At 45.3% G+C, this 13,390-nt stretch overlaps 1 protein-coding gene across 3 annotated transcripts in view; it reads left to right on the top strand.

Annotated features, from left to right (window-relative positions):
* LOC119177065 (ubiquitin-conjugating enzyme E2 C) overlaps window positions 1–13,390 on the top strand; it is a 34,158-nt gene that overhangs the window by 9,125 nt on the left and 11,643 nt on the right. For 2 of the 3 annotated variants that reach the window (XM_037428437.2, XM_037428438.2), the window contains one exon: window positions 9,860–9,946. The exons of the other annotated variant lie outside the window; for it this stretch is intronic. In XM_037428437.2, coding sequence (XP_037284334.1) covers window positions 9,860–9,946 — 87 coding nt within the window. The remainder of the gene's footprint in view (window positions 1–9,859; window positions 9,947–13,390) is intronic. 3 annotated transcript variants of the gene reach the window in all.

Here is a 13,390-nt window from a genome sequence, read left to right as displayed (position 1 = left end):
GAAGATCTGGAAATCTCGGGGAATTGTGAATTGCTGACTTCGTAGACATCTTGTGTTGCAGTTACTTATTAGTCTTATCAAGAAAGTGCAATAAAATCGTATTGCCAGTAATCGGGCATTCCTCAAATGGCCCTCGTGCTTCACTCTTGCAACACATTTTCTTCTTTGTCTTACTCCACTTAGTCTTTTAGGTAAGTTTGCGAAACGAGCTGTGCAGCAGAATGGCAATTTAAGAAAAAAAATATAGATGCACCCAAGCATAGCTGGTGACCTGCTAAGATGATTCATATAATCATTTTCATAGTGCGGGGGAGCTGTGTGACTTCTTGCACCTGTAATATCTTTGACTTATTGTGTTAACTCAGCTAGATTGATGCTAAGCATGCAGGGTGCTCACAGGTACTTGAAATCCTTGAAAACCCTTGAAATTTAAAAATTCGTTTCCCATGCCTTGAAAGGCCTGGACTTCTGTTTGAGTCTTCGAAAACCCTTGAATATTGGGGATTTTCACAGGGACCAATTATACGACTCGCAATTCACAGTAGTTGAGCGTGGTGCCGGGCAAACATCATTGCTTATCGCTTCCTGCGACACCGCGATTACGAGGTCAGACACGGTCAAACCGCCCGTTTGAGATGGAGGCATGCGCGCACCTGCAGCGCCATTTTCTTTTATCTGGCTTGCTTTGGCAAGCCAGATAAAAGCGTTCGGTTGGCAAGAAGCCATAAGCTAATAGCCACAATGAGGCTACAGAATTCTGAGCTTTGGAAAAAAAGTTGCGTGAATGCACTTATTGCTGTAGACTTTACTAGTGCTTAAAAGGTTTTCTTTTGGCTTTGCTTACTGGTATCTCTCAGTAACTTGCAAAAAAAAAAAAAAGTGCAGCACACACTCGCTAGCCTCCGCCACCTCAGTATCATCTGTTGGCCATATTGTGGGCTGTATAGCTTGTCGTCTGTACTTGGTCGTGCTCAGGTGGTGTTTTATTTTGCACATGTTGGTTGCTGTGCACTTTGTGATTGCATGCTCGTGCATGCAGGTGGCATAATTTACAGTAATACCTGGGAAATGCAAGTTCCAGAGCGCCTGGCTTAGTATTGATAATTATATGCGTTGGATTGTGCCGGATGTATGGGACCCCCACCGTGCAAAATGCACATTGTGTTTCAAAAAGGGATTCGAGGTCGCTTCTATAGGTGAATCTACTCTCAAAAGCCACGCAAAAAGCACCAAGCATGGTGAAATTGTGAAAATGGCAGCTGGAAACTCTATGCAGACCTACCTGGCGGCAAGCTCAAGTGAGCGGTCCACTAGCTCGGCTCCATCCCAAGTGACTGATCTTAGCAGCGCCAGCAAGTCGCATGAGGTCGCCACCGATGCCGAAATTTTCTGGGCACTGAAAGTAATTACATCCTACTATTCGTACTGATTGTCGGCACAAACTGGCGACTTGTCAAGCGGATGTTTTGTGACAGTGAGGTGGCGAAATCATTTTCTCGCGGCGAGAAGAAATGTGCATATGTTGCATGCCTTGGACTGAGGCCATTTTTCTTGTTCTTGCGACAAGAGGTACAGAAGTCCGAATATGACGTCGTACTTTTTGACCAGATGATGAATGACATCCTGCAACAAAAGCAAATGGACGTGCTGTGCGATATTGGGATTCGGCACAGAAGGTGGTCACTAGATACTACACCTCCGTGTTCATGGGGCACTCCACAGCAGACGATATGCAGGACGTACTACTGAAGGCTTTGGAGCCTTTGCCACTTGGCAAGATTCTTCAGATATTTATGGATGGGCCGAATGTCAACCTTAAGTTTTTGAGGAACATGCAAGCGCATTTTCAAGAAAACCAGCAAGTCCAATGTGTCGACTTGGAAACGTGTGGCCTCCATACTGTCCATAATGCCTACAAAGCAGGCATTGCAGCCTCTATGTGGGCCCTCGACATTCTACTGTCAAGCATGAGTACACTCTTCCATGACTCACCTGCACAAAGTGATAATTTTTCAACCATGACTACCCAGAACAAATTTCTTCTGTCGTTCGTGTCCCATCGATGAGTGGAAAACACGATTGAGAGAGCTTTGCTTCTTTGGAATGATAGAAAGAAATATCTGGAGTCTGCAAGAAGCAAGCAGGTCAGCTTACTGCAGTGTGCATCCTTTGAAAATGTGCATAGCTTGTGTCGAGACTCCTTGACGCTGGGAAAACTGAACTTTGCCCTCAGTGTTGCATTGATTATTCAGCCATTCTTGACTTTCAATCCAACAAACCCATGATCTTCTTTCTTGGGAGAGATCTTGAAAGTATTGTGCGGAAGCTCCTTTCAAAATTCATGAAAGCCTCAGTGTTGTTGTCATTGGGAATTGTTGGTGGTCTGCTGAGGGTGGAGGTTAACCCCATTAACCACATTTCACTTGAAGAAGTGCATATTGGTCCCAAGTGTGAACAAGCACTGAAGGATTCAAAAGCTAGTGCAAAAGATGCATTTCAATTCAGAATGAAGTGCAAGCACTTTCTGGTAGCTTTGGCCAAGAAAATACTGGATCGAAGTTCCTTGAAGTCATTTTTTGTTCTGGTTCGAAACCTGTCTGCTCTAAATCGCCGGCTCATGTGCTCAAAGCCTGATCAGTGCTTGGTGGGCTTAAGAAAGGTGCTAGGTATCTTGACTATAGCAGAAAGACTTGAGTGACCTACGGCGGGAATGTGTACTTGCAGAGTACGCCACTTTGAGAGGAGCGTTAGCAGGCTGGACGAGTTCTTTCGCGAACCCTTGAGCTTTCACCCTTCCTACAAAGAGCTATGGACACAACCAAGCCCCTTCTTGTTCTTAGCTGTGGACAAGCAAGTGCTGAATGGGGGTTTAGCGTCAACCGCCAAATCTCCGTAGAGAACTTGAAGGGCTTGTCGTATATTTTGCAGCATGTCATATGTGAGTCAGTGGAAATGGCAGGGGGCATTTTAAATGTCGCCATAACAAAAGAGCTCAGATTGGCTGTGTCCGCAGCGAGGCTGCACTATGGTGCACACTTAGAATCAGAGAAGAAAATTGCCAAGAAAATGCAAGTCAGACAAAAAGACTCCTGATTATGGAGGAAGTTGAATACATGCAGCTGAAGAGAAAGAAGCTTGAAGCAGTTGTTGCTGATTAAATGACCTCTGCTGATGGCTTTGCTAAAAAGGCGGAAGCGACTGATGACATCAAGCATGTAGTGAAGTCCAATAGCTTCCCCGCAGGGGCGCCTGCGCAAGTAGGCGTTTGGTGTGTAGCGACACCACGGACCCGAGCTAACGGGGGAGTTTCTACTCCCTCCCACGCCTAGCCGTGCGTGGCTTTGCAGTGTCCGGGGAAAAGGGGATCCTGGGGGTTGAGCCGCCGCTGGGTGATTGGACCTTTAAGGCCCCCCGGCAGAGGCAACACACCCCTTTGGCCCCGGCTTCACGTAGACGGCACCCCTGGGCTGACCCACTCAGGGGAACTCGGCAGTCGCCTTTTCCTATCTCTCTCTTCCTACATCTTAGTCTTTTCTCGTCTTTAAATCTATTCTGTCTTCTTCTCTCTTCCATTTACTTCCGATTTTTCCTGGTGGCAAGGGTTAACCTTGTGTAATTACTCAACCTTGAGTAGTTATATTTGGTTATAGTGGCAATGTACGGCTGGCGTCTGCAGCCTTATGCTATTATGTGCTTCAGCGTCCCCTGGTTGGACTCCATGGTGGGTGGTCGCCATTGCTGCTGAAAAAAAAGTAGACTGCTATGGGAACACCTGCATTTCCCCATCTCCTAGATCGTCTTCCGCTTAAGAGGGGGCGCACCGATGAAATATCAATTTTCAGCCAACCCAGGCAATGCTTTCCAAAATTCCATGTAGTGCACAGCGAAAAGCCAGCAAAACAAGCCAGAGCCATATCTCCGTTTCTTGTTGCTAAATCTCTGACTGAGCTCTTTGGCCCAGGATACAAGGTTACAAAGATGGCTAGCGGAGACCTTCTCCTTGAGCTGCCTGAAAAACACCACTATGAAAAACTTGACAGTCTCGTAGCATTTGGTAATATCCCAGTATCTGTTTCACCTCATAGATCAATGAACACCTCACGCAGAGTTGTTTCAGAAGCAGACCTTCTTGAAATGTCTGAACAGGAACTGCTTGAAGGGTGGAAAGAGCAAAATGTCACGGATGTGAAACGAATCGTCATCAGACGCGACAACAAAAAAATACCTACCAAACATTTAATACTCACTTTTGCATCTAGCACACTGCCTTCATCTATAGACACAGGCTACATCAAACTCTCTGTCCGTCCCTACATTCCCAATCCAAGACGGTGTTATAAATGTCAACGATTTGGTCATGGCTCGCAGAACTGCCGGGGTCAGAAAACTTGTGCAAGATGTGGGAGCCACGGCCACCCATCTGATAACTGTGTTACTACGCCTCACTGCGTGAATTGTGATGGGGAACACGCCGCGTATTCGCGTTCGTGTCCTAACTGGAAGAAAGAAAAAGAAATAATCACTATTAAAGTCAAAGAAAACATCACATTCAAAGAAGCAAGACGAAGAGTGTCGCCATTTTACGGCACAACATATGCTGATGCGGCGCGTCAGGGGGCACCGCCGCACCAGCCCTCGCCACCCCTTCGGCCCGCGCATACCGAGCCGGCGGTTGTGGCACCTGCCCCCAAGGCGGCTGTAGCCCAGGCTACACCGCCTACTCCCAAACAGAGACCGGAGACTCCAGAGTCTTCGGGTCTCAAGGGCTCCCCTCCCAGGCGAGGCTCAAAATCCGAACTAACAGCCCGCACGTGCGGGCATCCAGTGCCTCCGAGGAGGCAATGGATACGTCGGCACCCTTGGTGCCGAAAAAGCGGCGTGGCTCCTTGGAGCGCGCCAAGAAAACAAAAAAGCAAATAACAGGGCCTGGTGATGGCCCTGTTAAGTGAACTCAAACTCCCCGTCTAAACAGCCACTCGCTTTTCAAACACACAGCATTATTTTACATTCACCATCAACACTCAAATTATACAATGGAACGTCGGGGGCCTTCTCAGAAACCTTGACGACATCCAAGAACTCTTACTCGAACACTCACCAAAAGTGCTGTGTGTACAAGAAACACACCTTAATTCAAAACACACAAATTTTCTTCGTAAATACGTTATTTTTCGAAAGGACCGTGATGATGCCATGACATCATCCGGAGGTGTTGCCATCATAGTGAATCGAGGAATTGCATGCACACACTTACAACTCCAAACATCCCTTGAGGCAGTGGCTGTTCGAGCGGTTCTTTTTGATAAACTGATCACAATCTGCTCTATTTACATTCCTCCTAGCTATCAGCTGCAAAAACGTGATTTACACTCTTTAATTGATGAACTTCCGGAACCTTATGTTCTCCTTGGAGACTTTAATGCGCATAGCAGGCTATGGGGTGACTCTCGGTATGACGGGCGAGGTCGACTGATCGAACAGGTCCTTATCTCGTCGAGCGCGTGTCTCCTAAATCGAAAAGAACCAACCTATTATAACCTCGCCAATAACACCTACTCCTCCATGGACCTGAGCATAGTATCTCCATCTCTTGTGCCTCTACTCCAGTGGAAAGTCGTCAGTAATCTGTACGGAAGTGACCACTTCCCCGTAGTTTTGAGCACAACGACAGTAACTGAGTGTCCACCACGTGTTCCCAAGTGGCTCATAAACAGAGCCGACTGGGAACAGTTTTATACTATCGCTCGTCTAGGTTGGAATGACATCTGTACTTTGAACATTGATGTTGCTGTGAACTACTTCACAGCATTTTTGATTGATGCTGCAACAAAATGCATCCCACAAACAAATGGACACCCTGGAAAACGACGTGTGCCATGGGGGAACTCTGAATGCCGAAACGCGCGCAAACAGCAAAACAGAGCTTGGAGGCTGCTTCGGAACTCACCGACAGCCGAAAATCTTGAAACCTTCAAGAAAATGAAGTCTCAAGGCAGGAGAACGCGTCGGCAGGCCAGAAGAGAAAGCTGGCAGAAGTTTTTATCAGGGGTTAATTCATACACTCGGGAGGCTAAAGTCTGGAACATGGTCGGTAGGATAGCAGGAAAACAAGTACACACACTTCCACTCGTAAACACTCAGGGTAATACCTTGGAAGATCAGGCGAACTTCCTCGGTGCACACTTCGAACAGGTATCCAGCTCGTCCCACTATACTGACACTTTCCAAAAATACAGAACAAGAATAGAAAAGCAGAAACTCGAACACAAATCCACTAGATACGAGGCATATAACCAAGCTTTCAGTCTAGCTGAGCTCCGAACATCTCTAAACTCCTGCAGTACTTCTGCCCCAGGTTCTGACCGTGTGATGTATGAAATGTTAAAAAACCTACCAAACGAAACCCGAAAAACCTTACTTTGTTTGTACAACGCTATTTGGTCTTCTGGCACTATTCCTACCTCCTGGAAAGAGGCTATTGTTATTCCCATTTTGAAAGAGGGCAAGGACCCTTCTTTACCCTCGAGTTATAGGCCTATAGCACTTACAAGCTGCTTGTGCAAAGTCTTCGAAAAAATGATAAACTGCCGACTTGTACATTTTCTTGAAACAAATAATTTGCTCGACCCATTTCAGTGCGGGTTTCGAGAAAGTAAATACACCACAGACCACCTTGTTCGTATCGAGGCACAGATCAGAGACGCCTTCGTCCATAAACAATATTTTCTCTCTGTGTTCCTCGATATCGAAAAGGCTTATGATACAACATGGCGTCTCGGAATTCTAAGAGACCTGTCCCACCTTGGTGTGCGCGGAAGAATGTTTCATATAATCGAAAGTTACCTGTCAAACCGGACATTCCGTGTCCGTCTGGGCAGTGTGCTCTCCCAAACATTTGTCCAGGAAACAGGCGTGCCACAAGGTGGCGTGCTTATTTGCACACTTTTTAATATTAAAATTAATTCTTTGCACTTGTCCATTCCCCGCAATATGTTCTATTGTACATATGTCGACGACGTTCAGCTTGGTTTCAAGTCATGCAACTTGGCCATGTGTGAGCGGCAGGTTCAGCTGGGTTTAAATAAGCTCTCCAAATGGGCAGATGAAAACGGATTTCGACTTAACCCACAAAAAAGCACGTGTGTCTTGTTCTCTCGAAAGAGAGGCATGCACTCGGAACCTGACATTCGACTGAACGGGCGTCTGTCCGTCAAAGCCGAGCATAAATTCTTAGGCTTAATCTTGGACAACAAGTTGACCTTCGTACCCCATATAAAGTATTTAAAAACAAAATGTTTAAAAGCCATGAATGTTATAAAAGTGTTGTCACGTACTACGTGGGGTAGTGACGGGAAATGCCTCATGAACGTGTATAGAAGCCTTATTCGCACCCGCTTAGATTATGGGGCCATTGTTTATCAGTCTGCGACTCAAAGTGCTTTGAAGATGCTGGATCCCGTGCACCATTCGGGCATCCGCCTTTCTACGGGTGCTTTTCGCACCAGCCCCGTAGAAAGCCTTTACGTTGAGTCAAATGAGTGGTCGCTTCATCTGCAAAGAACCTACATGTCCTTTGTATACTTCCTTAAGGTGAAAGCAGACAAGAGGCACCCCTCATACTCTACTATTAATGACTTGTCGAGCTCCATTCTTTTTCAAAACAGGCCTTCAATGAGGCAGCCCTTCTCACTTCGCCTGAAGGGTCTAGCTGAGGACACTGGAGTGTCACTCGAACACAGTTTAATGGCTCCTGTAGCATACCCGCCACCGTGGCAGTGGCAGACTATAGATTGCGATGTGTCTTTCCGAGAAGTTACTAAACATGCGCCTATTGCCCATATTTGAACATACTTCTTGGAACTTCAACACAAATACACACGTCCCGAGTTTTTTACAGATGCCTCTAACTCCTCTGTGTCCTACGCTGCTGTTGGCCCTTCCTTTTCGGATGCTGGCCCTCTACATCCAGGCACAAGTATCTTCACAGCGGAAGCTTACGCGATACTTATGGCAGCGAAACACATCAAACAATCACAAATACAAAAAGCAGTAATTTATACAGACTCCCTCAGTGTGGTAACGGCTCTGCACAGTCTTAAAAAACAAAAAAACCCTGTCCTCGTTTCACTTTACTCCATTTTATGCACACTCTACACACTCAACCGACATGTTGTTATGTGCTGGGTGCCAGGGCACCGTGAGATTCAAGGCAAAATGATGGTGGATCAGCTTGCTGCATCCGCCCACGAAAGCACCGCCATTACACCCACATCAATCCCGGCCCTTGATCTTAAGCCGTCTCTCAAACGAAAACTCGGGGTATACTGGCAGAGCAAGTGGGATACACACACACAAAACAAACTACACGTTATTAAGCCACACCTTGGTCATTGGCTGCCCGTATCGAAATCGCGTCATACAGAGGTAATACTAACGAGACTCGGGATAGGACACACATACACGACACACACATATCTTTTGTCTGGTGGCGATCCACCATTGTGTGACAGATGTGGTGAAGCATTGACAGTCCTTCACATGTTAATCCAGTGCAAACACTTAGAAACTAAGAAAACGACATTTTCCTTTACCCTACCGACAGCATATGCCTTTACACCCTGCAATGTTCGTCGGTAGGGAACCGCTTTTTAGTCATAAATCATTGTTAGCGTTTTTAAAAGAAATTCATAATTTTCATATCGTATACCCGGGCATTCCGTAGCACGACCTCTCTAGAGAGGTTTTTGCTGCGGAGGTTACACAAGAAAGCACTTGCCTCGCGGCCCTTGGGCGCAAGGGTATGAACGAGTGAGGCACTTGTGCTAATGCCATACATATCCACCATCGTCTTATTATCACCAACTTTTGTCATCATTCACACCACACACATCTTTCACGGCATGGTCATGATTTTATTAATTGTATGATTTTACCCGCCTTACTGCGAGGAATTTTATGGCCCTTATACAGCCGCTAATCACAATCATTGTCCACATTCCTGTCTCATGAACTGGCGCTCTTTGGCCATCAAATGGCCCTTGCGCCAAAAAACACCATATATGCCATATATGTCCAATAGCTTGCGGAAGACGGCAAAAGTCAAGATTGAACTTGATGGCATTAGGACTCAAATAGAAACAAACAAAAAACTGAAAGACCTGCCCTTAGCTTCCGAACTTCTAGTATAGTGAAACTGCAATAAGTGAACAGAACAGCCATTCTTTTGTGCAATAAAATTTATCGTGAACTACGATCGTGTTACTTGAATTTGATGAAAAATCCTTGAATTTTTCTCTTGGAAACCTGTACAAACCCTGGAATTAATGAAACACATTTATTCTTGTCTGTAATATAAGTTCTATTCATTGCTAAGCAAGGTGTGGATGCCACTATGATTGGTTTTCATTAACTGATAGTGTTTGTCTGATAGTGTTTGTAATAGGGCTGTAGCAAGTCTTGTTCTATAATTGTGCCTCCTATACATTCTTAGTTGTGTGAAAATGAAGAACCCACCAATTGTGCTAACACATTGTGCGATGTTTAAAACAGTCTCACTACCTTTTGTGTAATATTGCTGTCCGAGCTTATGAAACTGGTTATGTTACCATTAGTGCCTTATGGTTCCTTGTTACGTGAGGAGTTGCATATTAAACAAGGGTATTTTAAAGCAAGTAGCTTTGCAGTATCTGTAAATGTCTTGTTTGTGTGAAATGGGCTATTGTTTTAACCAGATTAGTGTTTTTGTGATACTAGAACATGAGTTGGAATAATGCTGAGGTTGCAGAAGTGAATAAAATATATGTGTTGATACTTAACTGGATGATAGTGCAGTTTAGTTCTTAGAACTTTTTCTTACCAGATGGGGGATGACAAAAGTATCTCTGCATTCCCTGATGGTGACAACCTCTTCCGATGGATCGGCACAATACATGGACCACAAGGGACAGTGAGTGTTCATTTTACCCAATATGTAAGGCTTTTGTTAGCAGGACATAGGACATTTAGTTTATCCTGCAGTACTCGGCTATCTTTAAATGTTATCTTCTGTATTTTTTTCCCCCACTTTATATTGAGAACTGCTTGTTTCACTCCTTGTTTTTTACATGTTAGGTACATTGTGGGACTAAAGAGTTCTGTCCATGAAAATTTCAAGTTATATTATCGGCATTATTGTCATGCTACTGTTGAACTCCACAAGCAAACAGTAGGGCATGATGTAAGCTTTTAATTGCAGTTCGTTGATGTCAAATCTTCTTTATCAGCTTGTAATGTCGGAGAGAGCATACTACAGGACTAATCTATTCATGATTGCCAAGATGCACTGCATGATCGGTAAAGCCTGTTAATGTGGTGTAATGTCTTTTGTTTTTGTTTTTTTGTGTACGAGCAAGGATCACGGCCAGAGCCTTCTGGCTGAACTGAAGGACAGTATTTTTTTTCTCATGCTGACTGCTGAACTTTTCTGATAGGTAACTGTAAGGAGGTATCAGTTCGTCTGTGGCTGTATTACTTTTTTTTTTTCATCACGGTCCCTTTTGTCTCGGTGGTGAAAACCTCGATTTGAGAGGTGTAGAGGCATTCTGGCATTCTTCCTTTCTGGAGACTTGTATGGGGAAGCATGGGCTAATTATCGTTGTTGAATATTATTGCTCTCCTACATTCTAAAAAAAATTAAGTATTTGGGCAGTGTTTCTGCTGCACAACAAAATCGTCATTTACTTCGAGTACTTTCTGTGCGCGATCACCACAGTTTCGTTGGTTTGGGGTCGCGAATGGCGCACGCGTTGTCAGTGTGACATAGCATTCCTGACAGGGAAGGGGCCGCGCCGGGTTTTCAAGAAAGGAAAGGCGAGCAAGTCATACTCATCACCAGCGCACAAAAAGGTATGTTCCAACTAGCCCGATTCGCTACTTGCGAGCAAGTCAGATTACGATTACTGTTGTGTAGCACAACTACTTCCTGAATACCCCCATTTTTTTTGTGTGTCATGACTCATAATTTTACTATTATATCACGTAAGGATATTAAAGGGGTGGTCAACCGAAGTGTAGTTAAGCTCTAGATAACAAAGTGCCATGGTCATGTCATTGAAGTAAGGTGCATGAGAAGTAATCTTGCTGGAATAATGTAGAAGACGTTGATTAGCCAAGCAACACTCACTCCCCACGTCTTTTACAGTGAAACTGTCTGAATTGTCGTCTCCTTTCTCGTCATCTCAATATTCATTGTTTTGGTTGCACAATGGCAATATTGGTGTCCTGCGTGTTCATTCACTGTACTCTCAACTGCATCCAAATCAAGCACATGTAGCCTAGCGGCATCTTTCTAATTAAAGCTAAGTTGAGGTAGACTACCAAAGAAAAAAAAATGTGCAAATGGTCTCTGCCATGTAACACCCCAGTGTTTCATACCAGGTACATCTAACTTTCAACGTGTGTTTTTACTTCTTGAACAAGGAAAACATTTCGATGTTCGTTCTTTCATTGCCCAATGTATCCACTGAAGACCGTAAGATTCACAGTGCGAATGGGCGACCATAAGTGACTAAAACGTGCCTGTAACCAAGCCTGTGGTCATCGGGAAACCGGGGATCAGTCTAGTCTTAGTCTAGACACATGGCGACCACCCGCAGACTCGATCTTCCCTGTATCCTGCTTCTGGGGCTCAGCGGGAGGATTCTTAAAATGGCATTACAATAAAAAGCAGTGCTAGTAACATGAAAGGAGAGAAAAAGCAACTCTTTTAATCTGGCATTACCCGTAAGCGTAGAACGCAGCACTCTGCTGACTTTGCTTGGTCGGGCTGTCATATTTCTTCTTGGATAGTGCCCTCCATGCTATACAGCCTGCAAACTTCGAAGTACAGTAAGTTTCTAGCACACACGGACCTCTTGCATTTATAAGTGCGCTAATATTGGTGGCACAAAACTACATTGAATAAAGCTCATGTGAGAATATATACGCCCAAGCATTTACTTCGCCTCTTGTACACCTTGGCCAGACATTTCCAAGTGCGCACGATGTTACTGTATTTACTCGCATAATTTGCGCACTTTTTTTTCGCAATTTCAGGGCACCGACAAGGGGGTGTGCAAATTACGTGGGGACATTGCGAGCACATATGAAATATTGTGTCACAATCCTAACACGTGCAATGTACACATAAAAAAAATGAAAGAAATTGGAGCATAAACGAAGTGCACTTGTTACTTTTGAAAGAATTAGCGCATACTTTAACCAGTCAGATCTGGTCGCGCGTGGTCTAGCGGGGATTGCTGATCATAAAGTCTGATTGGGAATGATCGTCACGGCCGCTGCAACCGCCCTCTCGAAGCGCATAGTCTTTGGTTCAGTCGAGCATCTTTGACCACCCCGTTTTCTTGAAGCTTCGATTTCGCCGTATATATAATTACTGTAGCACATCGCAAGGGAAATGGACGGGTGGCAAAACCTCAACTTCCGAAATCGACCAAGCGTGTGTTGTAGTGCGGGTGCTGAGAATGAGGGGAACAGTTGGCGCGACAGGTCCTCACATGCCTCCGACCCAGAAAGCCGTCCAGGATGAGAGCATGCATTCTTGCCATTACTGTGGTGGTAGAGGTTGGGATATAGGGGAGGCAAACGATCAAGCAGTTCGGGTGACCTGCCAACAAGTTTTTGTCCGGGTGCGGTATTCAATAGGGACCCTAGTTCGGGGAGGAAGACCTTAGAAGGGACTTCGCAGTGGCATCTTGTTTTACAGCACTCGTCTGCTCAGCTAGGCGCGCATCGGGCCAAAGCATCTAAAGGTGCAAAGTTGCGCGAGCTGTCTCGGCCGGGTCTGAGAGTGCGAGATATGCGAGTAAATTTTTTTTTCAGCAAAGCTGGCAAAATATTAGGGGTGCACAAATTATACGTGTAAATACAGTATATAAATGTGCAGAACCATTTTTTTTCTTGCCACTTGTAAGCTTCGCCAATAGCACGGCAGCCTTTTCGGCCATACAAAGGAGTGCCGTGGTGCAGAGAAAAGATTGAGCCATGCCCACCTCTGGAAATTCTCTCTCCGTGCGATTGGGACAGCCGGAGAGATACCCGACGCACGCCCACCACCTCGGAGGGGAACCATGGCCTCGTAGATGGCAAGCGCCCGGAGTGTTTCTCTCCGGCCATCCCTACTGTCGCGCTCCCCAGTAAAACAGAGTATCGCCTCACGCGCCCGGCTATCGCGAAAGGGCACATTGAGTGAGGGTCCCGGCGGCGGTGGGACCATGGCATACAGTAGAGCGCACATGATTCAAGCGTGCGCATGTTTTTTTTTTTTTGTCTACAAGCAAAAATCACTTCCAGGATCTCTTCTAGCTGAACTAAAAAAAAGTATTTTTTGTTGCTGCATTTATTTTCGGCCCAA

This window comes from Rhipicephalus microplus, chromosome X (assembly GCF_043290135.1).
Source record: "Rhipicephalus microplus isolate Deutch F79 chromosome X, USDA_Rmic, whole genome shotgun sequence".
Classification (NCBI taxonomy): Eukaryota; Metazoa; Arthropoda; class Arachnida; order Ixodida; family Ixodidae; genus Rhipicephalus; species Rhipicephalus microplus.
This window is presented reverse-complemented; position numbering and strand designations above follow the sequence as displayed.